Raw genomic sequence first — 27,939 nt, forward strand, 5'->3', positions numbered from 1 at the left:
AAGACCCAAGCAATTCATTGGGAGCTTACCTTTCAAACAGCCCATAATCTCAGCCAAAACCTCCACTTCCTGATCTTTAATACCCACACCACACATCATGCTTTTAGAGAAGTTTATCTTCAGTCCGGACATCAGTTGGAAGCATCTAAGAATCCTTTTAACCCTTCTAATCTCCTCTGGATTGTTATTACAAAAAAGTAGTGTGTCATCTGCAAACTGTAGGTGAGTCACAGCCAGTCTAGTATACCCAATCTCCACTCCTTTAATTAAACCCAGACCTCTTGCTCTTTCAAAAAGAATGTTGAGAGCTTCCACCACAATATTAAAAAGGAAAGGGGACAAGGGGTCTCCCTGCCTCAGACCCTTGTGAGATTTGAATTCCTGAGTTGGTGATCCATTTACTAAAACTGACAATGACATAGAGGAAATGCATTCCTTGATCCAATTACACCACTTTTCTCCGCATCCCATTTTCCTTAGCAGGTCCAACAAAAAATTCCAGTTAACACAATCATAAGCTTTTTGAAAATCAATTTTTAGTAGGATACCTCCTTTCTTGTTATTTTTCCATAAATGGATAATTTCATTTGCAACAAGGGCACCATCCAGAATATGTTTGCCTCCCACAAAGGCAGCCTTCTGCTAACGTTGAAAGAACGGTGAAATGTATCATCATTTCCTCCTACAACCACAAGTATAATGGATTTCTTTCTTCTCGACAAGTTGTATAGCCCTAACTTGATTACTATTTCTGGTCATTTATTATGCATTTATATATTAGTCGACTCCTACTTGACAACCAAGTAAGGAAAAATAAAATAGGGTTTTTAAAACAATTTTATCAATGTTTGTTCATCTTTAATGCCCCCAGTTGGGTCATAGGCTCACGTAAATAAGCTCAGCAAAGTTTGATCAATGAGTATTAAAGAGCACAACTAAAAAGAGAACAAGGCCCTAAAATTGAAGAGCTTGGAAGTTTAAGCAAGCTACAGGGTAGATTAATTGTTTATGATTTACAAAATGTGAAAGACAAGGAAGAAGCAAATGGAGCCCACATGTCTGAAAAATATAAATTACAGAAAATAAAAACAGCGGGCCACCCTACTTTTCCGTTGTCAATTACAGTACCATGCCTTGCCTACCATGTATCATTCTATCTCCTTCCATGAAAAGCTTCCCGTCATTGATTTTCGTACTGGATACGGATGCGAATGCAACAGCCAAAATGAGAATCGATTTCCATAGAGTACTCAAATTCACATTTAACCCGAACCACGGTGGCATTCTTATAGAAAGTAATGCACAGAGCAAAATAAAATTAGAAATTCCTATCCATAAAATGCGAAAAAACATATTCATGTCCGCTTGTTATGTCTCTTATCCCAAAACTCAGGCAGTAAACCTCACGAAAAGTCTGCCATTGCTTGATTTGGAAAGATAGAATTTGAACAGGTTTTGAGGAAATTAAAATCAATCGATCGATCAAGAGAGAGAGAGAGATTCACAAATTAAAATAAGATTTACTATTCGTATATAGTTGGAGTAATTGATTTTTCACACTCCCACTTTTATAACTACACTCTTTTTAATTTTTTGGGGCCCATAGTTTTCAGAATTACACCAAGGAACACCGGAGCCATGGTTCTATTTGGATTTACAAAAAGCACAAAGCCATGAGGGATTAGAGAGATTCACAATAGAAGAGTGCGCAGTAGGAAAGGAAAGAGAATACTAGATATCAATTCAGACAGAGAGAGCTTTACGCCATCAATTTTTGTACTCTTGGATAATGGCTGCAAATGCGACAACCAAAATGAGAATACATTTCCATAGAGTATTCAAATTCACATTCAACCCGAACCACAATGGTATTCTTGTAGAGAGTAACACACATATCAAGATGAAACTAAAAAGGTGCAAAAGAACATATTCATCTCCACTTGTTCTGTCTCTCAAACCCAAAGTCCCATTCGTAGAGTGGGAAGTCTGCCATTGCTTGATTTGTAAGGATAGGATTTGAAGAGGTTTTGAGGATATTAAAATAGAGAGAGAGAGAGAGGATTTGAAGAGGTTTTGAGGATATTAAAATAGAGAGAGAGAGAGAGAGAGAGAGAGAAAAAGAAGAGGAAATAGGATTTGAAGAGGTTTTGAGGATATTAAAATAGAGAGAGAGAGAGAGAGAGAGAGAGAGAGAGAGAGAGAGGGGAAGAAGAAGAGGAAGAGGAAGAAGAGGCTGAGAGAGAGATTTAGTGGTAGATTGAGAGTGATTTCAACGTTTGAAAGAAACGGATTGAGAGTGATTTGGACCAATTGTGAAATTTCAAAAGTAGAAAATGATAGATTTCTGATTTATTGGTAAGTGTTTGGTTCTTTAGAATATGCTTAATTAGATGACAGAGTTAACCTTTACGAGTAATTTGTAATGAGTTTAATATTTTCGTTGCATTTGAAGGAGTACATCCGATGTTATGAACAAGTCAATAAACAAATACAGAATCCGAAGTGCAATGAGTTTAATGTTTCCGTTGCGTTTGAAGGAAGACGTCCGCTGTTATGATCAGGTCAATAAACAAATTCCGAATTGAAGTGAAGTACTAAAATTTATCCAGTAGAACCTTGAATGATGATTGATTTGTTTTCGTGGATTCTGAGACGTAAAAGAGGCAATCATCGTTTGTTGTATGTTGGTCATGGAAGTCACGACCTATGCCAGCTAACCTGTTTTTACCTTTTGTTTAACTACGTAGTTCAAAAGGTTAGTCTCAAATTATACAGTAGCTACTCACTTTTCATTATAAACCATACAACCTTTCATTTATTAGCCGATGTGGGATACAGCTCCAAGAAGATTGTGATACTCCGTCCGAGTATTTTACTAATTTGAGTGGATATGACGAGTTTGTGTATATGTTTAAGGTAATATAAAAATAGTCTTGCTGTTGTCAGCCCACTGAGCTGACGATAAGCATACTAGAATACAAGTAAAAACATGTATTTCTGATTACTTTTTATACCATTTAATACACATTCACATACTTACTATTGTCAACCCATTGAGCTGATTTTAGAATTTTTCATATAAAAAAGAAAAAGACAGAATAAGGTATATGTGCACGCAAATTAGGTAAAGCATGTGGGTTTTGTTTGTATCTATAAATGTGTGGCATAAAGACAAAAAAAAAAAAAAAAAAAAGAAGGGATAAGAATGAAAACACACAAAGAATTACTCCCTCCGTCCCCATTCTATTGTCCATCGTCCTATCCTAACCGGCTAAAAAACTAATTATAACTTTTAATTGGTAATACCAATTATATGCAATATGGATATTGTTTGTTAGATCTCAATGGGCTCTTTTAAATGATGTTTTCAAAATTACCTAAAACATTATAGATTGCAAGATATAATCAATTGAAAAGTGGTTTGGACTTCCAAAAGAGACAAAAGAATGGGACCGGAGGGAGTATGAAGTAAGGTGGGGAGGACAAGTGTCAATTGGGTAAACAATATTTGGTGACTGCTCATTGCATATTTAATGGAAGGAATCAGGAGATGTTCGGTCACAGGAGGGAAGCCGTGGAGTAGTTTTCGTTGAGAGAGAGACAAAAGAAAAAAAGTAAATTGAGTGAGAGAGTGAGAGGGAAAGAGATGTGGGGGTGTCAATGGTAAGAGAAGGGAAAATGGTGACATGTAAATAAGAATAGGAGAAGAGAAGGAAAGAGTTACAGTAACCGGACCCACTTTGGCCAGTTGAGACATGGGTTGGAAAGGGTGTGTGAAGGTGGATATGAGAAAATTTATGTAAACATTTAAGGAAGTGGTTGATGGGTTTTCAATAATTATTTGTTTGTGAATATTGAGTTGTTGGTGTCAAAGATTTGGTTTGGTTGGGTTAGATAGGTTGAGGTACTTGAGGATTCGGGTTGTTACAATGGAAATTACAGACCATGAATCGTAGTTTGTTGTTGTTAATGAAGTGTGTTCTTCCCTTTGTAGTGGATTGGGCAGCGATAAATCAAATGCTTCAATTAATAGCTATCAAGAAAGCTTATTTGAGAACTTGAAAGAACAAGTGGTTGATTTTATGTGTTTGCTCTGACTTAAATTGGATTAGTGAGTATGATGAAATAGTTGGCTTCAATCTCTGGAGAAATGAAACTATCAAGGCTTATTTTATAAGCATAAGATAAATCCTACAGTACTTGAGAAAAAATTGTGTTTGAAATTTCATGTCAGCTAATTTTTCCTCTACCATTGGGTGTGGGCACACGCCCCCTGAAAATTCGTAAAATAATCGGGTGCGCCCTTTTGGGAAAGCGTGGTGAAACACTTCGATTTAAAGTCGCCACTCGGATTTTGTAGAACACACCCAAGGAACCAAACTTTGAAATGTTTTGCTACGTTTTGATTTGAAAAAGGCTTTGTAGACTGAACTGTCGTCACCTTCGATATCTGAGGTTTGGGAGCTAGGTTACAAGAGGAGAATGGTTTCATGGCATCCCTCTCGCCCAATCCGAGGATCGGTCTCTACTCGAGCATTTTATAAAACATTTGTAATTTTCTCTCATTAATAATTTTTAGCCAATTAGGGCAGTGGAGCAGTTTAAGGGGATTAAAACTGTAACATGTTTGCAGTATATGACAAAATTGTATGTATGGTTTATTGAAACAATGGATATAGATTGAGAACAAGCGCTTGCGGGAATTTTAAACAGACAGGAACACACTGGTCCGGAGTGTCGTGCGCAGGAAGAAACCTGCGTGCACTGGCCGAACCACTACATGGATACCTGACCTACGCACGCCACTCACCGACTGGTGTACACCAGTAAGCCTAAAGCCCTTGCTTTCAACCTTCTGGGCTCTGGAAAGGACCAGTGCACGTATATCCAAGACAAACCACGCAGTTTATAGAGCAGAATATATACAGTTACAGACAGTTGAAAATGGCTTTAGGGTCATAAAATAAACAGAGCACCTCATAAACAATGTAGGGAAATGAGCAAAGGTTAAGGTCTAGTTGCTATGCAATGGATAGCCACTGGGCTAGATCTAACTGTCGTACGCCGGTATGTAGATACCGTACGCCAGTTACACACTTTTGTCCAGTACTTGGCTTTGCACTTTCTAGGCTCTGGAACATGAACAAAAGGATCTCAGAGGCATTACAAAGCAATAGAAATAATATTAAGAAAGTAAAACTAGCAACTTTAACTATGTAAAGCAGTAAATTGGTTATTAGGCATGTTCACAGTGATGAATAGACAAGAAAAAAAGCATAAAACCAAGATCCTGACCCCAGTTCACAATTGGATTACGCGGGTTCCAAAGGGTTCCAAACTAGAGTACGCGGGTTTGTCCCAGACAAACCCCAGATAGGTCCTAGTCCCCACGCCAGTTCTGCACGTACTGTCAAGGATGGGCGTACACGAGCTTATGACCGGCGCACGCTGGGTTTTGCCATTGATGATTTTTGAAACATTGCCAGCTTTAGGGCCATGATTAGTATTGATTACCAGCCATGACCCTACCAGCCCCCCTTAGGGATTAGAACAGAAAGTTTACAAAGGTGGTATACCTTTTTGTTTTCAAGTTTCTTGGAGAGTTTGAGCTTGAACTTGGCTTTGAAAGGGGAATGTGGGTGGATGGATGTGTGTTGTGGTGTATGGGAGAGCTTCTTGTTGTTTCTTTCTCAAGAAGAGGAAAAGGAAGAACAAGGAGCTAATGGAGAGAGAGATGACTTGAATGCTTCAAGTTTTTGGTAACCTCTTGCACATGAATACAAGGGGGGTATATATAGAGGACAGGGAGGAGTTGTAATCAGTTGAAGGGCAGGTTGGCTTTGGAGGGAGAGTCTCACATGCATCAAATGCATGGGACAAGGTGATGGATCTTGTACGAGAGAGGGGGGAACATCCCATGCACGTACACACTCATCATACGAACGAACAGTGTACTGGGGTGGCCTAAAAGTCTTGTACATATGGCTGAATAAAGGTGATTTGACTAGCTCTGACCGGCGTACGCCAGTAAGTGACCGGCGTGCGCCAGTCCAAGCCTGGTTAACAGACCGATGACTGACATGTGGCAGTGGACCAGCACACACCAGTTGGGTACCAGCGTGCACAAGTAGGGTTTTACTGAAGCTTTCTGGCTCTGGCTTAAAGGATTTGAAAGGGTTTGAGAATGCTCAAAGCTCAAACACACTAAGAACCTCAGGGTGTTTTTGATCTTATTCATCATCGGGGAATCAAAGAACATTAGTAAACTTATCTAGACAGCTCAGAATAGTGTGTCTACATTGGGTTTAGTTGGTGGGGGGTGCTAAATGTTATAATGCTAGCTACAACAATTGAGAAAGTTAACCGGTTAAGAGATTTGGTCAAATCTTTTTTTTTTTTGCGAAAAATTGAGTCAGAATAGTGTGTCTACATTGGGTTTAGTTGGTGGGTGGTGCTAAATGCCATAATGCTAGCTACAACAATTGAGAAAGTTAACCGGTTAAGAGATTTGGTCAAATCTAATTTTTTTTGAGAAAAATAGAGTCACAAATATGAGTGTGACAGAGCCCCGCGGGCATCTCACTAGTGTCCACCTACAAAAAGTTGTTTATAGTTAAGCATTTAAGCTATTTGGGAAATTTTATGCAAGCTCATTCACTCTTTTAACATTTTTGATTTTAGAAACAGTCAAAAGCTATAGAAATTCACTTTTACTTGTGCTGTTGTTTTATGGCTCTTTGACTTGGTGGGCAATTTTAACCTAGAGGGCGAATACCTTTCACCTGAAGGTAACTCTGAACCATTTGGCCTCTGTCATGTACGACCGCGTGTCTCTCTGGCCCTGTGGCAAGCAGCGCTAATGCGCGATCGATCACCTTGACAATTAATGAGGTTGCATATCTGGCTAGCTGCTTCCTCTTAGTTGAAAGATAAAAGGTTCCGGAGAAGAAGTTGCTGGCAAATCAGCCTTAAACGCCTTCCCTTTTCGAGTTAAAACGGCCAACCGCAGTTTCGAAGGCAAATTTACATGAAAGTGGCTCGAAACAGCTAGGCTTCAATACTTTTTAAACGTCACACCAAAAGCAGTGTTCCTTTTATTGTACACTTTCACTCCACCACACATACAATAAGGGATACATGATGCACAAATAAATGTTTACAACACCAAGGCACAAAAGAGGATTATTTACCAATAGTTGTCCTCTTAAGATAAGGAATACAAACAGTCGATCTGCTTGATGATCTTTTCCTTAGTCAGACTTGAACGCTCCAGAATTGCGGTTAGATTTAGAGTTGTTTGGCCTACCAAGTAAACGCCACCGGGAGAAGCTTTCTATAACCTCTGGACAAAGCAAATTCCAGAAATATATCGTCCTCTCCCAAGCTGGCTCAAACAAGTACCTGTCTCCCCTGCAAATGCTCTTGAAAATTGCTTTGGTACACCCCTCTGTTGACTCCACTGGAAAACCATCCATTCCAGCCTATACAGTAAAAAACAAAGAGGAAATTAGAAACCGAAATTATTCCTGAACTGGAATAGATTCTCAAATGCTTTGGATTATCTCCGGCCATTACCCAAACTTTTGCTCCAACGTGAGTACAAGCTGCATCTGGATGAAGCACTCACTCTAACGGAGAAACTCAAATTTTAAGCATAAATTTGACTCACTGCAGCAACTAGAGACAGATGAGGCAGAAGGGTTCAGCTTTCTAACTTCTTTAACTAACTGCCGCAATCTCCGGTTACTGAGCATAGGAGTTAACAGGTTCAAAGGTGAATTGCCCACTTCTATCAAACAAGCTTATAGCTTGAGGAATTCACAGTTGATTTTTCAGCTTCACCAAAAAAAAAAAAAAAAAAAAACTTTACCTTTGACATGAAATCACCTCTAGTAATTTCCGAGTCTACAACTCCGGGACCGACAATCGTGATCCCTATATCCGAACCAACTTCAACTCGTAGCGTCTCGTAAAAGCTGACTAGGGCTCCCTTGCTTCCCTAAAGAAATATAAGATATTTTTGACTAATCAATTAAAGATGAGCCAAACCAAGGCATGTTTATCTAAACAAAAATGTAGTACTTAACTTTTTCTGAGGGCATGGATCATTTCCGATCCATCCCAATAGACTAGATGGTCCTGTGTCTCCACTTTGATAATCAAACCTGTTCAACTTTTAGAGCGTATTCCAACCAAAAATTATGCTGATCAGATACTATTTAGAACAAAAGCGATAATGTGTTTTGAAATCATATGATCAACCAGTATCTGAACAGCTTAATTTTGACATGATCACTGCTCGGGATAAGCTCTAAAAAGAGATAGGCGAGATCACCAAAGTACAGACGGTCTAGTCTATTCCTTGGAGCGGAGAGGATCTATGTCCATTTCTTTTCACGTACAGAATAGATGCTAAGTCTTGGTATTGGAGACCATTGAGCTATTGAAGCAATCACAATGATCTTCCCTCTGCTCTTTCTTAGGTGCGGAATTGCGAAACGGGTGCAATAAACAGAACCCCAGAAGTTTGTGTTCTGCAGCATAAAACCCAAATTAGTAATGGTTAATTTGTTCCCAAATTCCTACCTAAATAGTATATATAGTTTTGGATTGATCTAAGGCCTAGTTTGGACTAGGATTTGTGGAGAGATTTTTAGATAAGAAAAATTCAGGCAACTTTTTTATGTTAAAAATGGAAGACAATCACCATAATTGGAGTGAAATCTTCGACATTATCGGCGTCTTCAAACAGACAAAGCGGAGCAATCCCGGCATTGTTCACTACGTGATTCACTGTGTAATTGAAGTCATCAAACAAGAGAGACGTAAATTGTCGAATTATAACAAGGTAATTCTGCATTTTAAACAATCGAAAAGAGGGAAAGAGAGTAAGGGAGATCACACACTTGCGTTAAATGAAGATAGTTCCCTAGACGGTTTGACACATCAAAAGCGTCCTATTTTTCCCCAACTCGTTCCCTTCAATCTTTTGGGGAAACTCTAAAACACGCACCAAATACTCTCGAAAACTTTTTCAATCACACTTCAATGATCGGGACCGTTTATAATCTTTAATTCACTGAGAGCATCAAGCAAGCCAAAACATCAGTTTGAGCAATTATCGTTTGATATGCTTTCGAAACAGATTTATATTGCAAAAAATTTAGAAAGGAGTTTTGTTCCAGTGTTGCAATCTTATATCTTTTAAGATGATGTGTTCCAAAATCATATCTATTGATGTCCAGTAAACTTGGTTTTTGGCATACTTCATGTTGTCAACGAGCAAAAAAAAAATGATCTGTTTTGATCATTGATGTGAGATTGTCAGATATTTTTACAGGCTGAGATTGCAGATCGAGGAGCCAGACTCGATTATACATATTGTGTTCTCTAATTGTTTTTTTTGTTAATTTTATGTGTCAGAGTGTTGGTGTCATGCTATGTGTTCATTTCTGTGCTACATCTTCAACTCTGTAGTTCGATATATTTTCTTTCAAACAAATAGTACTATAGAACCAAAGAAATGAATTGAAACTAAAGAATTAGAAACATACATTTACCAAAGTGGTTTAGCGCAGCATCAACAAATCGCTTACAGTCTTCCACCTTTGAAACATCACCGGTTTCAACAATCACATCAGGTGACCCGAGCCGTCGTGCCTTACAAGCCACTTCTTGAAGTTGCTTTTCTCTCCTTGCCACCAATACCAAACAAGCACCCCCTTTTGCATACTCATAGGCAAGATGCTTCAAAACAGCAAGTCTAACAATTCACTTCCCAAAATAATGGACCATCGAAGTACTAGAAACCAATTTTCGTGTGTCTAAGAGTAGTAAGATGGGTATAAACTTAATCATTGACATTATTGATTTTACTTATAAAGTGGTAGTCATAATGTTCAGATCCACAACTTCAAAGTTAGTAAGTTGGGTTTTAACTTCTGGTTTAGTGGCCTTTAAAGAACCAATTAAGAAAGTGATTCTTTTGGGAGAGTTCAGAGTTGATCAAACCTCGCCAATGCCTGAAGATGCACCGGTGATGAGTACAATTTTACTGGAGACGTTTTCGCTGAATACGGACCTTGATATAGAATTGAAAATCTTGAAGAGCAAAATAGCCGGTAGGAAGAAGAAGAGCAAAAAGAGTGATATAAGAGGAAGCACAATATTAAGCAACTTGTGAACTGAATCCATGCTTGAGAGAAGACAGAGGAGATAAGTTGGAGTATGGGACGAAGAACAATATCGAGCAACTTATCTGTTTTTAGAGAGATTTATTTACGGCTCCGACGTGAACAGCAACAACCAATCGCCACCGTCTTAAAGTGCCTTAGATGGTCCGGATTTTAATACTCACTCCGTCCCATTTTCATTGTCCATTTTTGAAATACGTGTCATTTTTTAATTGTTTATATCTTTCAATCTATAATTTTTTCATAATTTTGAACTTTGTATTATAGAATTAGTCGAAATCTATCAAACAAGATCCATATTACATATTTTTTAAGATCCACACTAAAAGATATAAGTAAAAGACATAAAAGAGAAACACAGAATAACAGACAATAAAAATGGAATGGAGAGAGTAAAAATTTACCAGGGAAAAGTTTTACTCTTTCCCGGAAAAGTTTCATTAACATCCGGACCGTTCAAAACACTTTCGGACGGTCGCGATTGACTCCGTAAACAACCATTCACGGCTGCGCCGTTAAAAAGATTTTCTCAATCTGTTTTTTACCACAAAAATTAAGTTGGAGCACGTGTGGAAGCCCAGAAGGACAACGATGTTTCCTCAAGGGGAAAAACAAAGGACAACCATTTACAAAGGACAACCATTAAGTCACTTTTGGTTGTTTGTTGGAGTGGGCTTTTATTGTTGGGGATTGACGGTGATAGTTCATTTTTGTGGTGGCATGGTCCTGGAGGGGGATGGCAGATGCTGACTAGGCCGATTTGGCCTAGGCAGTTCGGATCTAAATCGTGCAATGGATGGTTGGACTTGTATGCGTTCAGATTCAATCCGAACCGTCCACGCCAAGATGAACGGCCGGATCAACCGCTCGACACCCGCTTTACAGGGGGTACTCGGTAGCATCCCCTGTCCTAGTTTGATGGCTATAGTGCATTTTGGTTTCTCCATCACTGGATTCTTTACTCAAATGGGCATCTTTTTGCAACACAATTCCAATTTTTGCTCTATCAAAAACGTGCTTACATGATGAAAAGTTGGGCATCTACCAATACATGTATGGAAAAGAAAACCCCTGAATTCAACTGCCCACGTGATACCCTACCCACCGGCCACCACATAAAGAAGAGTTGTTATCCTTATCCCTTGTCTTTCTTGTTTGTAATTACAGTCATATTTTTAGCCTCAATCCAAACGTAATCGTTTTCAAATTTTGATCAAGTAATTAAATACTGAGCAATTAAACGTGCAAGCCAAACAGACCTAGCTAGGCTTACGAGCCTCACATTAATAATTAGAAATATTTGGACACAGATGTTCAGACAGTGTACAAAAGTTTGTTTGTCCCCGTCTGATGCATGTAGATTCTAATTTCATTTCAAACTCATATGCATTGAACAGTTCCCGATGCTATTGTATCCGAATAGATAGTAGTATGTGTTAAAGTAGCATCACTCTCTGAATATTCACTCGTAGGGTAGGGGATAAAATCTAAAAAATTACTGCCAAACTTCTCTTTTTAAGTATCAGGGACCAATTAATCGAGAGGATTATTCCTCCAATCCAATGCAATGGATCCTCAACCTCCACATGTACTCATCTTCCCTCTCCCCTTACAAGGCCCCATCAACTCCATGCTGAAGCTCGCCGAGCTCCTCTGCCTCTCCGGCAGCCTCCACGTCACCTTTCTCACTCACTTGATGGATCCCCTGTACACAGTCTTTGAAAATGTTTTTTTTAGACCAAATTGTTTACTTTTTGGCAGCCCATGTTCATTTTAAGAGTCAAGTCGTCCTTTTCTATTTTTATTGGCCAATTGGTAAAAAAAAAATTAATAATTAACAGTAGACGGGAATTTTCGTTTTCAAAAGATAATAAGCATTATAACTTGCTTTTTTTGACATTATAGCACTGGGATAAACTAAAACCTAGATAGTGGAGTTTGGGCAGGAAAAACTAAAGAAAAAAATTGGTGATCTTTCTTCTAGATGCTAATCTTCACTTCGTGGAAGAGTCATCTGTCGCATTCGAGTCTTTCTTCTCATCTCCGCCGTGTAGCATTTGAGTCATTCATTACCGAGATAAAATCGGGACCGTTAAATTGCCGAACGGACGGCTCGGATGGTGCCTCCGCACAAAACCATCCCCGGTTAAAGCGTAGATTATAACTCTAATCATCTTCCAATTTCCGTTTTATATTCAGTAACTGAGAAGGTGCATGATGTAGTAAAATTTATCCATGTCACGAGATCTGATTAGAGATCTTGATCTTGGCCACATAAACATATCTTTTTCGATGGTTCCAAATTCCATGTAACAGTGATTGGATGATTTGCGTAGAATCGAAATCCTAGAAGCTTGTCCAAATGGTTTTAGATTTTGCATTCTCCAATTCATTTTGCAAAATTTATTATGATAGAATGAATTTTGTAATTGGCTCCCGAACACCATGTTCAATATTTTCAAATTGGAATACGTATCGTATATCGTTTATTTCAAATCGGGATACATATCGTATTGGATCAAGATATTGTAACTACAATATCTTGTCTTGTGTACGCAGAGAGAAATGTCTGAAATTCCATCTAAAAAGAACACGACAATACTATCTCTAAACAGGAATCAAGTAAAACAAAAGAGTTCAACTGAAAGTAACCTGTTCCGTGAAGAGTCCAGCATGATAGATAGATAGATGGAGGGATTTTGACGTATTTTGGCTCAAAGTCTCCCATGCCAATTAAAGTAATTGGAATATGAAGGGCTTATCATTGATCAAGACAAATTGGCAAAACCATCTAATGACGACCAAGACTTGGCATTTAAGTACGTGGAACCCATGAGTCCGATAGGTCTTCAATTCATCGAGTACTGTAGTTTTTGTTCTTTGGAATATTTTTCCTTCACTTGTTTTTAGTAGCCCGAAGGAATATCGGCTAAGAGGAAGGGCATCAGAAGTGATTTTCCAGCAAACTCCCAGCGACCAAGAAGTTAAAATTGGTCTCCAGTTCATGTTGTATTGTGATTATACTCAGTCGGATTTGTGTGTTGGATTCAAGTAGAGTCGGGCCGTGACGGTGGTGGGTCTTTGCGGGATAACTACAAAATGGTAGTGAATGGTGCTCTTTGGATTCTTACGTTTTGATGACTCTGAATGTTAAAAATGAGAGAATAAATATTATTGAATTCGATAACACTATACAATGAGTTCCTTTATTTATAGAGGAAAGGGAGCCTAATTAAGGAAGGAAATCATACCAATTAACTATGAAAGAAAATCATCTTAACTACAATTAAATCTCAATAATCACGATATCATTTATTATATCCATTTATTCAAACAAAGAAGAGTAGTGGATCAGTTCGAGAATGCTTGTTCATCTAAAAATTGAAAGCTTAGATTTCTTTTTTCATTAGCTCATGGTCTGGAAGATGTAATCTGATGGGTTTGTAATTTTTGAGTCTTAGTTTTTATGGTAAATTTGTAGAAATTTATCATGATGTTTCATGATGACCTATTTATCATGTTTATAACCTATTTATTATGGATTGTTTTGATGTCGTTACATGGGCGTTTGTTGAAACTTGTGGTACAATAAATAGAATTTGGTGAATTGTTTGGCATGCATGCATAGTTAATATGAAGAGACCCATATTTAATTTTAAAGTTTATAATTGAGGAAAATGGAAAATGTGATGTGTGTATGTGGTTTGGGGCTAAAGTGATTGAATTGAATGTGAAAGGGTGTAAGTGTGGTTTCCATATGTATGAGTATATATAGGAGGGTGAGAGAGTAGAGAATTATATTTCTCCTCTCTATCTCTCACTCCTCACTCCCTCTCTCTCTCGGCTCACTCCTTCTCTCTTGCTCTCTCTCCAAATTTCACCCTAACAACTCAAAATCTTCTCAAAACAACCTTCAATCATTCTTCCTCTACACATATTGTGGTCCATATTTTGTCGATGTGAGCTTGGAGGAGGTGTATTGCACTCGGTCTCGATTTCGGAAAGCTAGGGCTCGTATTTTTGTTGGTTTCGTTCTTCGGCCTCAAGGTAGAGATTCTACCTCTCAATATATGTGTAATAGAAGTGTTTTCTAGCCGTAAATCATGTTCTTGTTGTTGTTATTGTTGTTGTAGTTGAAATCCTTGAAATCTGCAGAAAATTTGCTCAAACAGGCATTTGTATCGATACTAGAATCTCTGGAATGTTTTTAAGCCTAGTTCTATCGATATTAGTTTGGCTAGTATTGATATAAAGTGGCTTAGTGACAGCTTTTGTTGTTTTGTTTCAAACTTCATTGTTTTTACCCCCGATCATTTCTAACTTGTTGTAAACATCACCAAATTACTCAAAAATATGATTAATCATATTTGTTGAGTTCGTGAAGCATCTTTGCATCCCTTACCTTTGTTCGGTATAATTTGACGTTGGTTTTCCTTATGAACTTCGACTAAATGGAAATGACACATTACGGAGACATGAGATTTGTAAACACTTGTTGACACAACGAGAACATTCAGGATCCATCGACGGGTGGGTGCCAGGCAGGGGGTATCGAGATCCCTAAATTGGCCCGGCAGGAGCAAAAGCTCATATTGGTTACATTCAGGACCTACCGATGGGTACGTATGGTGCCTGGTAAGGGGTATCGGGATCCCTAAACTGGCCCGGCAAGAGCAAAAGCTCATATTAGGACCTACCGATGGGTTTGGTGCCTGGCAGAGATCCCTAAATTGGCCCGGCCGGAGCAAAAGCTCATATTGGTTACATTCAAGGCCTACCGATGGGTATGGTGCCTGGTAAGGAGTATCGGGATCCCTAAATTGGCCCGGTAGGAGCAACAGCTCATAATGGTTACATTCAAGACCTACCGATGTGTATGGTGCCTGGCAGGGGGTATCGAGATCCCTTAATTGGCCCAACAGGAGATTCGGATCATGACACATAACGCGAAGTCACATTGGACACATGGAAAGTTGAAATGGTTAAAGGTTGAGGTGCGTACCAAATTTCGTATTGAGTTTGTTGGATTGTTAAGTCTTGGTTATTGCCTATTGTATGGTCTACATCATGTTCTTGCCTTGTGATCAATCTCGCATTTCTCTTACATATAATGTTAGTGTAGAATTTTCTACTGGGCTAGTGTAGCTCAAACCTATATATTATCATTTTCAAGTATTAACACAGGGCAGTAGAATGCATGGTTGGAATGCTTGGATGTGGAATTATTTTTTGGAAGCTAACGATTGAGGAGTTACTTAGTCATCTTTGTAAATCTCTTTAGGAAGATTATTTGTAACTTTAATTGTAAATCTTTTGACTTTGAAATACTGTAATTCTTAACACTCTTTCACTACTCAATACTACTTATGTTAATTTTGGCCTCGGAGCCAAAGATGTAATTGTAACGATCCGAATTTTTGACCCAAATTTTTTTTCTAAATATAATATTATTAGAATTATTTTCCTTAATGCAATTCTTTTTTTTTAAATATAATTATGCATACAATATATACATGCATTTTTTTTAAAATTTTCCTATACATACATGCATACATGCACACTCTTTCTTCTCCCTCACCTCAAACTCTTTCCGTCTCTCCGTCTCCTACTCAGTCTCTACTTCCTCCCTAACCCTAAAATCAAGCCAAATTCGTCCATTCCAAATCTCATGAACCCAACCCTATTAAATTCACTCTTATTCTCTTCCACCAAATTTTTTCTATAAATACCCCACCCCATTGACCCACGAAATTTACACCACAATATTCCCCACGCGCCCACCAGTCCAAAAAAGAGAAAAAGCAGAGAAAACCAAGTTTCAATCCATGGAGTTTTAGAGAGAGAAAGAAAGAGAGAGAAAAGTGGATTTCGTACCAAGACTCAATCAAAACTCAATCCGACCATTCCAATCTCTTCCTTCTACTTCTAACATCACCAAGCATCGTCCAATTTGATTCCAAAGTCTCCCGATCAAAAAAATCCGAAGTCTTCTTCCCCAAAATTCAAGATTCGTTTTTTTTAAATCAATTCGATCCGATTAAAGGTACTATAATCCTATCCAACCTCTTCTCTAAGTATATTAAGTGTTTATATGCTTAATCCTATGTCTCGAACGAAAAAAATATAGTTAACCGCGCGTTTTCTGCCGTATTTACCAAATTGATATTATTTTTGAGCCCGACACTTTATTTGAAATTATTTACGAAGAAGATGACCCTTTTTGATATTTATTTTACAATTCGTCTGATATTATTATTATGAAAAACTACTGCTCTTATATTATTTTATTATAGTGTAATATCATATTAGTATAAAATATATTAGTTATATCAGTTTAATTTATCTGGTAGTTTGAGTTGGTTTTAAATGTTTCGAAACAACTTCGCGACCTCCCGAACCCTATTTCTGACCCCCGAACTATATTTCCTAAATTTTTCACACCTCAAAGATCATAACTTGTTAAGATCATATTTTTTTTATTTAATTATCTATTTATTAAATTACTTATTAGTTATCTATCAAAGTTTACAAACGAAAAACCTTTACGACCTTCCAAACAATGTTTTAACACCCAAACTAATTTTTCCTAGACTTCTTGCATCCTAAATATGATATCTTGTTTAATTAATATATTTTTTATTTAATCTACTATTTATTGTTATTTTTATAGCGTTTCCAATCAAAAATTCTTTACGACCTTATAAATCTTATTATTAATGCCCGAATAATTTTATTTAGACTCTCTACTTTCTGAAGATGAAATTTTGTTAATCGTAACATATTTTAATTTGTAAATTATTTATTATCTATTTACTTCACTTTCGGTCACTTTATTTAACGTCTTTATTTAAATTAATCTCGTGACCCTCCGAACCCAATTTTTGACACTCAACTGGTTGCATAAGACCTTTAGGACTCTTATTAAGGTCATGATAAATATTTCAAAATTTTTATCTAATTAATGTATTTAATTAGTTTTTAATTAATCTATTATCTTAGAATTAATTAATAAGAGCCCAGAAAATTTTCCTTTTAAAACTCTTACTTGATTATTTACATTGTGACCATACAAGATTAAGGGCAACGGCCCGTTCATAATAAGTTGCGTGATTACATTGTTTATTAATTCTTTTAATTATTATTGATTTGTTGTATATTGCACCGATACTTGATTTGAATGCTAGATTGGACTCTAGAGACGTGGGGTCGTATTGCGAAATAGAACTCATCTAGATGATGCTAGATAATGGATAAATTGGAAAGTTTTATTTTTTTAGATTGCCTGCAGGCGGAATTTTGAGATGTGATGAGTTGGATGTGATGGTTTGAAACTGGCAAAGTAAGCCCAGTGTTGATTGATGAATTGAAACTAGCGGGAGTCCAGTGATGATATAAAACCTGGCGGGTAGTCCAGTGATGTTTTGATAAAACCTGGCGGATATGGCTAGAGTTATTTTCTGATGATAAAACCTGGCGGTAGTCCAGTGATATTTTCTGATGATAAAACTTGGCGGTGGTCTAGCGATGTTTTGATAAAACCTGGCAGTGGTCCAGTGATATTTTCCAATTATAAAACCTGGCGGTGGTCCAGCGATGTTTGTGATGATAAAACCTGGCGGTGGTCCAGTGATATTTTCCGATGATAAAACCTGGCGGTGGTCCAGCGATGTTTGTGATGATAAAACCTGGCGGTGGTCCAGCGATGTTTGTGATGATAAAACCTGGCAAAGTAAGCCCAGTGATGAATGTGATGAATGATGATTGGCAAAGTAAGCCCAATGACGAATTGAGACTGGCAAAGTAAGCCCAGTGATGAATGTGATGATTGTGAAGTGGTGTATAAGATAAGCGAACCCTAGTTGTGATTCAAGCATGATAAGCTTCCCCTTGTTGTAGTGATTGGGGTGCACACACTCGGTATATTTGCGACAGCAAAGGGAAGTGATCTCATGGGACCGAGCATGGCTAGCGGTTAGGGAGGAAAGATCCCGTGGAGGAGATCTTAGATCGCACGATAGGATAATGGATAGTAATAAATCAATTTATGTGAAAAATCTTTGTTTTACTTCTTCGTACTATATTTATCCTGCTGCGTGCTAACTGTATAATAAGTGGGGTAGTTGGGTTGGATTATTCTACTGGGTGATTTATCACTCACGGATACGTCTGTATCCTGGCAAATCGTTTGCTTCGGCGATCAATTTGCCAGTGGGCGCAGGATTCAATGGAGAGGATTCAAAGATGTTGCAGTTCAACACATAAAGAATATCAAGAACGAAGATCGAGTATATTTCGGATTTGTATCAAGCCTAGAGTCAGCTCTAAAATTAATGTATTTTGAATCAGTAAATTTATCTTGTGACTGTATTAGCTAAATTTTATTTTGGAAAATTATATTTATTTAGCAAATTTTCTTAAAATTTTATTTTATTTTGCTTCCGAAAAGTCGGGGCGTTACAGTAATATTTTGGGAACTATTGAATGATGGAAGTGTGATTATGGAAATGGGAATGCTACATTATTTTGGAGTATTGTATGGATTATTGTGAGGTTTTATTTATGAAAATCCTGTATATTTATGTTGAAAATCGTGGGCGTGACATAATATATGTTGACATGCGATACTTTTAATGATGGCGATTCGTTAGATAGTAAACTGAGTTGTGAAACAGATGGTGTGGATGCGTGCATTGTGTATGAAAGGGAGTTCTAAGTTATCTAGAGTTGGAATTGTGTTTTATATTCTACTTGTAGTCAAAAGGTACTTATTGCTCCTATTACAATGTTTCCTTAGAGCTTATCATATCATATATTTATCTACAGTTAGCGGAGATTTTTCTTCTGGGCTAGTATAACTCAACTCTTCATTTTCATGTACCTACCATGGCATATAGCTTGGAGTGCATTTCAGGTGTTCTTTGAGAGCTTCTTTGCAGAGTCATTTTGTCATCCAATCTAAATCATGTTTTTGAGATGAAATTGTAACTACATTGTTATATCTTTTGACGTAAACAAATTTAATGTTACTTAATATTTTTCGATCCTCTCCTGGCTATTGTGTAAATTTTTGTGAGATTTAATTATGTGGACACTTGTTTAAAAGGATGTTGGTTTATGAGATAATGTTTGGCATGATGTTCATTGGTATGTAGGTACGGATATGACGACGTTTTACATATGGAAAAGCTATATTTATTATGTTTAAAATCGAGAGCGTGACAATTTACTTTAGGACCACCGGACAATCTTATTTATGACTTTTATATAAAAAAGTTATGAAATTCATGCTTAAAGAAATCTCAAGTCAAGCAAGCCCGGTTTGGCTAAATTTGATTTATCTACTGCTTTATGTCATTGATGAATTTACGTTCCAATATTCAGTAAAAGTAATTTCCTCCACACAAGTAACAGAGAACATACAAAATTATGGATTAGTGATTTAATTTCCACTTGCCAAAGTATGGATTAGTGATTTTCCACTTGCCAAAGTATGGATTTGTGATTTTCCACTTGCCCCCACTTCGTGACATAGCTCATAAGGTTAAGGCTTAGCGATTACCCCAGAGAGAGAGAGAGTATTCCAAGAAAGTACGTCTGGAGACTGGGGTCCTTACACATACATTTTGGATCAAAGTCTTGCATGCCCTAAGTCATTTGAACTATATGAAGGGCTTATCATTGACCAAGACAAATTGGAACAACCATCCAACGACCAAGACTTAGCATTTAAGTTTGGTGACTCAAAATCCGAGTCCGTGGGCCAAATGACTCCAATTGGTCTTCAATTAAACGAGTAGTACAGTTTTGTTTTGGGAATTTTTTTAACGAGCACTAATTGCCCGTTAGACAAACGAGATGCAACTCGGTTCTTCTAAAAGACAACTTCAAACCTTATGTCTCCCAAAATAACTTCCGAAGGACTCAAAGCAATATTTGATATCGTTACAAACAGGGACGGATACAAACAGGGACAGATTTTATAAAATTGGAGTATTAATTTTCTTAAATATTTCAATTATACCCAATAAATTTTTGGTAGTGTTCCAATAAAATTACTCTAAATTTTCATTATGAGGACATTTGTCTGATCTATTTCTTCGAGTGCTAAATTTTCACATCATTTTTTTTTTGTGCCAACACATTGCTTTCTTCTAATTTAAGATGAAATTACAAATATACTCATCAATTTGTTATTTTACCAAATAAAATTATTAATTAAGGAACTATAAACGCACGGTTTAAATTTACTAATTTGTGCGCCTCCACTAATGCAAATTTCCGAATCTATCCCTAGTTACAAATAGGGAATTAATATTCCCGCTCCCTTTTTTGATACTCACACTCTGTTTTTTTTGTTTTTTAGTGTTGGAAGTGTACGTATATCTTTGCTAAAAGACAAAAAAAAAAAGTGATATAAAAAAAAAGGAGTGTGAACATTAATTCCCTTACGAATAAGGGTGTATGTTAAACTCCAAAATAGCACCCATGTTTTTTTATTTTAGTTTCCAACGGACGTCTATAAAACTTTTCGAGTAATTCCCCTCTGTTGCTATATCTTTCTTTTTCCTGTGTTGAAGAGGAAACATGGGCTGTGAAAAAGTATGGCTTTCCTACAATCAACTATTTAACCTCTTCTTCTTCTTTCTCTTCCTTTGCCAAATCACTTGTTTGCATGCCCAACTATGCACTCAAGAACAGAACTCTGCGCTGTTGCAACTGAAAGGAAGCTTTTCCTTGGATAAATCTGCTTCTTGGTATTGTAATATCAATGGAAGCACTTCTTTTCCGAAGATGAAGTCTTGGAAAAAGGGTTCTGATTGTTGTTCGTGGGCTGGGGTCGATTGTGACAACAAGACGGGTCAAGTAATTGGACTCGATCTCAGCTGCAGCTGGCTCAAAGGTACCATCTGCCCTAATAGCAGCCTCTTCCTCTCCTTTCCCTGCCTTCAAAACCTCAACCTCGCTCATAATGACTTTTTCATGTCTCCCATCTCACCTAAATTCACTCAGTTCAACGAATTGAAGCACCTCAATCTCTCTGACACTAGTTTTTCGGGCAAAATCCCCATAGAATTCTCCTTCCTAAATAAACTGGTGTCACTTGATCTCTCTGCAAATGATGATTTGAGATTGGAAGAAGGCGGATTTGAGTTACTCATTCAAAATTTATCCAAGCTAAGAGATCTTGATCTTGGGCATGTAAAAATGTCTTCTTCAGTGGTTCCGAATTCCTTGCTCAATTGTACATCTTTAAGAACCCTCCGTCTCACATCCTTTGGTTTACATGGAAATTTCCCTAGTAGAATATTTCATTTACCTCATCTACAGGTGCTAGATATAGGGTTTAATGATGCTCTCTCACAGGTTATTTACCCGATTTCATGAATTTGAGTTATCCTCTCTCAATCTTAATTCTCTCACGCACAGGTTTTTCTGAAGAATTGCCCAACTCGATTGCTAATCTGAAGTCATTGGAGGTATTGTCACTCTCTACTTGCCAATTTCATGGGTCCCTTCCTACTTCTCTCTGGAACCTTACACAAATCAGTGTTTTAGAGCTCCAATCCAACAATTTCAGCGGTATCCTCCCATCTTCAATTTCAAACCTTAGAAATATCTCTTACTTTTATACCTTTCAAACAATAATTTCACAGGTCCCTTCTTTTCATGGGATGCAAACTTGACAGAACATTTCATCTTAGATGTGTCAAATAATAGTCTCACTGGTCCTCTTCCTTCACAAGTAATTGTACCTCCAAAGCTATGCTTTTTGAGCATCTGCCGAAACTTGATCAACGGTACAATCCCATCTTGGGTCTTCAAATTACCCGCATTCAAGTACTTAGATCTCAGCTATAACTTACTGATGGGTCATACACTTGAGTTTCTATCTGCATCCTTATGGATTATTGATTTGAGCAATAACAACCTACATGGTACGGTTCCAAATTCAACCTTTGAACTACGAAAGCTTACCCACCTGATTCTTTCTTCAAATAGCTTTTCTGGCACCATTCCTGAATCAAATAGATTCAACGAAAATCTCATTATGCTCGAACTACATAATAATAGCTTCTCTGGCACCATTCATGATTCATTTTCCATGAGAAGTCGCTTGAAAACTGTCAATCTTAATGACAATGGGTTTGAAGGCCCAATACCAAAGTCTTTGGTTAATTGTAAAAACCTTGAAGTGCTAGATCTCGGAAGAAACAAGTTAGTTGACAAATTTCCGCATTGGTTGGGAAATTTACCGAACTTGCAAGTCCTAATCTTGCGATCTATAACATATTCTATGGATCCATCCTGACTTCTGAGACCAAATTTCGCTTCCCCATGTTGCTAGTTCTTGATATGTGATAGGTGCGTAAATATGCATATTTACGCTTCCTAACTTGGGCTTGTTATGCCTGTTTAGCGCGCTATTTGGATTTTGATACTTGTTAATTGTGTTTCAGGACTCTCGGAGCCGATGGATAATATTTGCAGCTAAAGTACAAAGTTCAATTTTATTTGGTGCAGAAGCATAACCAGTGAACAAATTAATTCCAAACGATTGTTCCGAGCTCTGATCGGGAATTAAGAATAAATGGTTTGGTTTGAGCATGACTAAAGCTTTGCAACACATGACCAGTGCCATCCACGTAATTGACTCTGACTCTGCTATGGCAATCCATTGGCTGATGATTTGGTATAGGAAATCACATTGTATTTGCAGAAAAGGAAGTTGGACTTGTGGGTCCAATAGGAAAAAATGGCACACGTGTATTGTCTTTTTTACAGTGGGCCAAGAGAAAAATAGTAAAAAAGGCTTTTCAACTTTTTACACAGGATAACTATTATATAGAGTATAAAAGGAGGAGGGGTTTTGTTGTTTAGGGTATCTTTCTGGACACCGAAAAATAGAAAAGAACGGAAGCTGCTGCTGCCACCGTCAGAGGATTTCTTCCCACAGTACAAAACAGAAAAAAAGCCGAGACCGGCAGAGATCAAGAGGAGCGGGGGTTACAGTTCTTCGGTTTGAATATTATTTAAGTTCTTTCGAGTTTTTTTTTCTTTCCTTTAAGTTATTTAAAGTTTTATTCAGATCTTTACATTCCGGTAATTCGTATTGATTTCTGTTTTTTATTAAAGTTGTTCGACGGTATTCAATTAGTTGTTCTCTTTTGTTTATTTATTTATTTATTTTATCTCGTTTAAAAAGCATGATTAATTCTAGAGTTTTATTCTTTTTGTTTTTAATGATTAGTGAGTAGTCGTACAGGTAGAGTTGTGGGGTGATTAGCACGCCGTGACCAGTCTGGGCACTGCTCTTATTTTTAAAATAAAATAAACAATTTTAGTTTGGAAAAATACTTTCCGTAGACAAACCTGGGCATTGTCGGAGCCCATGTGTACGGGAAATGGGGGTCCAAAACCCATTCTTCGCTGCGCATGGGTATACGGCGACCCTAAGGTTTTGCATCTTGCGGGTTATCTTTTCAATCCAAAATTGAATGTTTTTAAGAACACCAAACAGAGCAGGTTAATCCGGACTGGTTACAAGTGCTAAGAACCCTTCGACTGTACCTCCTTTTAATTTTCTAAAAAAAATATAATCAATTTCTTGTTTTAGTTAATCTCTCAATCAAAACGACAAGGGGTGGCTACCTAAGAGCTAATTTTAATTCTAATCCGAGTTCCACAGCACACACTTCACCGTCCTTAGTGGATTCGACTCCGGTCTTACCGGGTATTGTGCTATATCGGTCTCCGTCCTACGCTTGGGGCAACCCATTATTTTAGATCTAGGAATCGGTCAAGCAATATGGCGAACAATCATTTCACTGGTCCATTGCCCATGAAGTACTTCAGAAGTTTCAAAGCAATGATGAATGTGGATTTGCATTTTGATGATTTGTACATGCAAAATGATGGTCTTGTAAAACCTTATTATTATTCCGCGACTATAGTATTCAAAGGAATGCCCCTGGAATTCAAAAGAATAGTAAAAACTTTCACCATCATTGATTTATCAAGAAACAGATTCCAAGGGGAGATTCCTGGAATCATTAGTGGGCTAAATTCGATTCAAGGACTCAAGTTATCATACAACAGCCTTACAGGTCATATACCAAAGTCGCATGGTGATTTGACGATGCTTGAATGTCTAGACCTCTCGTCAAACAAGCTCACTAGGGAGATTCCTCAACATCTAGTGAACTTGGTATTTCTTTCGGTCCTAAACCTTTCGCATAATCAACTAACAGGAAGGATATATACCTAGCGGCAGGCAATTCGTTGTATTTGAAAATAATTCTTACATCAATAACTTGGCATTATGCGGACCTCCATTGTCAAATTCATGCAGTGATTCTGGCCCACCAGAACCACCGCCGTCGTTGTTCCAACAAGAAGAGGATTCTCAATTTGCAAGCGGACTCGATTGGGAAGTTTGTTGGGGTGCTTGGTTATATTTTGAAGTAAATTGGACAAGAGAGTGGGAAAGGATGAGTGAGAGATGTTATAAGGAGGAGTTGTGAAAGGCTTTTAGTAGATTTTCATTTCACACTTCTAATACAATTATTACTTCCACACACTTCTAATTATTTTTAACTTAGACACTTATTCTACATTATTCTAGAAGATTACAAATTACATTTTTTTAACACTCCTCCTTAATTTGTAATCTTCATGATCTCTTGAAATTGAGAGAATTTATCTGCTGCCACTGCTTTGGTCATTATGTCAGCTAGCTGCTCCTCCGTGTTGATGAACTCAAGCTGAATTTCTCCTTTCTGCACTAAGTCTCTGATAAAGTGATGTCGGAGCTCAATGTGCTTTGTCCTGCCATGAAAGACTGGATTTTTGCTCATTGCTATGGCTGACATATTATCGCAGTAGATGACTGCAGGGCCTTCTTCTTTATGCTCCATATCAGAAAGTATTCTTCTGAGCCATACAGCTTCACATGCTGCATCTGTTGCTGCAATATATTCTGCTTCTGCTGAGGACAAGGCAATTGTCTTTTGTTTTTTGGAATTCCAAGATATAATTTTAGTTCCCAAGCAAAATACTTGGCCAGATGTGCTCTTTCGATCGTCAATTGATCCGGCCCAATCACTATCGGTGTAGCCAATAAGCTTGCAGTCATTCTCTTTTGTATACTTGATGCCAAATTTCTTCGTCCCTTGGAGATAACGGAGGATCCGCTTGGTTGCTGCATAGTGTAGCTTGCTCGGCTCGTGCATAAATCTTGAGATAAGATTTACAGAATACACAATATCAGGCCTTGTATGAGTGAGATAGTTTAGCGATCCAACCAATCTTCGATAGGCCGTAGCATCGACCTTCTCCGCTCCATCATTTAATTGCAACTTCTCATTTAAAGAGAGGGGTGTAGAGACTGGTTTACAGTCGCTCATGCGGAATTTCTTTAATAAGTCTTCAAGATATTTTTCTTGAGAGATAAAAATCTCTCCTTTAGACTGCCTTACTTGAATGCCGAGAAAATATCTCATAAGGCCTAGATCTGTCATCTCATATTCCTTCATCATAGCATTTTTAAATTCATCGAGCATTGCTACATTGGTGCCTGTGTAGATTAAATCATCAACATAAAGGCAAACAATGAGAAAATCTTGTGTACCTCCTTTTTTGACATATAAGGATGGTTCACTTTGGCTTCTTTGAAATCCGCTTTGACAGAAGTACTTGTCAATATTGCTATTCCAAGCTCGCGGTGCTTGCTTCAAGCCGTAGAGGGCCTTCCGAAGTCGATACACTTTGCCTTCTTTTCCTTTGACTGTATAGCCTTGTGGTTGCTCCACGTAAACCTCTTCTTCTAGTTCACCATTGAGAAAAGCAGATTTAACATCGAGCTGATATACGGGAAGCTCGTGATGTGCTGCCAAGGCAAGAACTGTTCTGATGGTCTCCATGCGAACGACAGGAGCAAATGTTTCATTGAAATCCACTCCAGGCTGCTGTGAGTAGCCTTTTGCTACTAAGCGTGCTTTGTGCTTCTGGATTGATCCATCTTCTTTGTATTTTGTCTTATAGACCCATTTGAGTCCGATTACGTCCTTTCCTTTTGGTAGCTCTACAAGATCCCACGTGTGATTTTTCTCGATAGTTGCAATTTCTTCATTCATTGCTTTTAGCCAAATTTCTTCTTTTGCTGCTTCCTCAAAATTATGTGGTTCACAAGTGAAGAAGGCAAAATCACAAGAATCATATATATCTCGTAAGGAACGTACCTTTCTTATTGGATTGAGATCATCCGACGATGAGCTCTCTGGATTGGTCCGTGGGCTTTGATTTGGACCTGGGTCTGGAGTCAAAGCTTCTTGCTCATGTCCTGCATTATCAGCCTCAAAAAGCTTTGGCTCTTGGAAGGAATTGTCCTCCCACTTCCACGCCGCAGCTTCATCAAATATTACATCTCGAGAAATAGTAAATTTATTTGTGTTTGGATTATAGAGACGATAGCCCTTGGATTCGTCACTATATCCGATGAAAATATATTTCTCCCCTTTTTCGTCAAATTTTTCCCTTTTCTCTGAGGGAACTAATGCATATGCAATGCATCCGAAAATCTTTAGAAAATTTACCTGAGGCTTCTCTTTGCTCCACGCCTCATATGGTGTCTTGTTTCGAACTGCCTTAGTGGGAGAACGGTTGAGGATGAAAACAGCAGTATTGACAGCTTCGGCCCAGAATGTGTTAGGAAGCCCTTTGCCTTTAAGCATGCTCCGTGCCATCTCTGCAATTGTCCGGTTCTTTCGTTCTGCCACTCCATTTTGTTGAGGTGTTTTCCGGATTGTAAGTTGCCTCTTGATTCCTTTTTCCTGGCAATAGTCCATGAATGGAGTGTAGATGAATTCGCCACCACGATCTGTCCGAAGTGTCTTTATTTGTCTTCCGCTTTGTCTCTCCACCAAGGCTTGAAATTTAAGGAATACAGAGAAAGCTTCTGATTTTTTGTCAAGGATGTATAGCCACATCATCCTTGTATAGTCATCAACAAAGAGGAGAAAATATCTTTTTCCACCAAGAGATGGTGTTCTGGTAGGGCCAAAAATATCAGAATGCACCAATTCCAAAGGCGCTTTAGCTCTCCAAGCGAATTTTGGAAATGGTAGTCTATGCATTTTTCCATATATACATCCCTCACAAACTTTATCAATTTTATCAATATTTGGTAGCCCTTTCACCATATTTTTCTCCTTTAGTAATCTCATGCCCTTGTAATTTAAGTGGCCATATCTTAGATGCCACAAATATGAGTCATCAATTTTTTCTCCTTTAAGGGCAAAATTTTCATTAAGTGGCATTATTAACGGAAAAACTTTATTTGGAGTCATTTTGACTGTTGCCACTTTAAAATTTTTCTTTTTGTCAATGATGGTGCACTCATCACTATCAAAGTTAAGTGCATAGCCTTTTTGCAGTAATTGCCCCACGCTTAATAAGTTTTGAGTAAGCCCCGGAACATAAAAGACATCAGAAATTAGTCTTTTGTTACCTCCCTTGGTATAGACGGCAATAACTCCTTTTCCTTCGATATTCTGCAGCTTTCCATCTCCGAGCTTCACTTGTGAAGAAACTTTATCATCCAGCTGCACAAACTTTTTACGATCGCCTGTCATATGATTACTGCATCCACTATCCAAATACCAAATGTTATCTGACTCTTGTTGAGCATTCATGCAAGAGAATAGGTGTTTAGCTTCATTTTCTTCTGAAAAATTAGCTTTGTTTTTTT

The 27,939-nt window shown here is 37.8% G+C and overlaps 2 protein-coding genes across 4 annotated transcripts; one reads left to right on the forward strand and one right to left on the reverse strand.

Annotated features, from left to right (window-relative positions):
- Positions 1 to 7,034: 7,034 nt before the first annotated feature.
- LOC131315728 (11-beta-hydroxysteroid dehydrogenase A-like) lies at positions 7,035 to 10,322 on the reverse strand. Of its 3 annotated transcripts, XM_058344929.1 has the most exons (6): positions 10,012 to 10,322; positions 9,555 to 9,747; positions 8,708 to 8,793; positions 8,403 to 8,534; positions 7,871 to 7,999; positions 7,035 to 7,481 (listed from the first exon to the last, which is right to left on the reverse strand). In XM_058344929.1, exons 1-6 carry the CDS (start codon positions 10,192 to 10,194, stop codon positions 7,251 to 7,253), a joined length of 954 nt encoding a protein of 317 aa, XP_058200912.1. In that variant the 5' UTR covers positions 10,195 to 10,322; the 3' UTR covers positions 7,035 to 7,250. The 3 variants fall into 3 exon arrangements, with proteins under 3 accessions (XP_058200912.1, XP_058200916.1, XP_058200924.1); XM_058344933.1 differs by lacking the exon at positions 7,871 to 7,999 and having other exon boundaries at positions 10,012 to 10,266; XM_058344941.1 differs by lacking the exon at positions 8,403 to 8,534 and having other exon boundaries at positions 10,012 to 10,264.
- Positions 10,323 to 11,760: 1,438 nt separating this feature from the next.
- On the forward strand, positions 11,761 to 24,715 carry LOC131327339 (receptor-like protein Cf-9 homolog). Its single transcript, XM_058360447.1, has 8 exons — positions 11,761 to 11,900; positions 13,104 to 13,244; positions 13,861 to 13,879; positions 20,985 to 21,435; positions 21,621 to 21,773; positions 21,848 to 22,409; positions 23,979 to 24,399; positions 24,443 to 24,715. The coding sequence occupies exons 1-8, from the start codon at positions 11,761 to 11,763 to the stop codon at positions 24,713 to 24,715; spliced, it is 2,160 nt and encodes a 719-aa protein (XP_058216430.1).
- The last annotated feature ends 3,224 nt before the right edge of the window (positions 24,716 to 27,939 follow it).

The sequence above is a fragment of the Rhododendron vialii genome, chromosome 1a (assembly GCF_030253575.1).
Source record: "Rhododendron vialii isolate Sample 1 chromosome 1a, ASM3025357v1".
NCBI classification, from domain to species: Eukaryota; Viridiplantae; Streptophyta; class Magnoliopsida; order Ericales; family Ericaceae; genus Rhododendron; species Rhododendron vialii.

What these genes read in the sequence shown, in the direction of transcription:
- LOC131327339 (XM_058360447.1), top strand. Translation starts at nt 11,761, where the DNA reads ATGGATCCTCAACCTCCACATGTACTCATCTTCCCTCTCCCCTTACAA. An exon ending in ACTCACTTGATGGATCCCCT is followed by an intron (nt 11,901 to 13,103) that starts GTACACAGTCTT and finishes ACTTGTTTTTAG; the next exon opens with TAGCCCGAAGGAATATCGGC. An exon ending in CTCAACATCTAGTGAACTTG is followed by an intron (nt 24,400 to 24,442) that starts GTATTTCTTTCG and finishes ATCAACTAACAG; the next exon opens with GAAGGATATATACCTAGCGG.
- LOC131315728 (XM_058344929.1), bottom strand. Translation starts at nt 10,194, where the DNA reads ATGGATTCAGTTCACAAGTTGCTTAATATTGTGCTTCCTCTTATATCA. An exon ending in CAAGACTTAGCATCTATTCT is followed by an intron (nt 8,000 to 8,402) that starts GTACGTGAAAAG and finishes ATATTTCTTTAG; the next exon opens with GGAAGCAAGGGAGCCCTAGT. An exon ending in GAGGTGATTTCATGTCAAAG is followed by an intron (nt 7,482 to 7,870) that starts GTAAAGTTTTTT and finishes TTTACTGTATAG; the next exon opens with GCTGGAATGGATGGTTTTCC.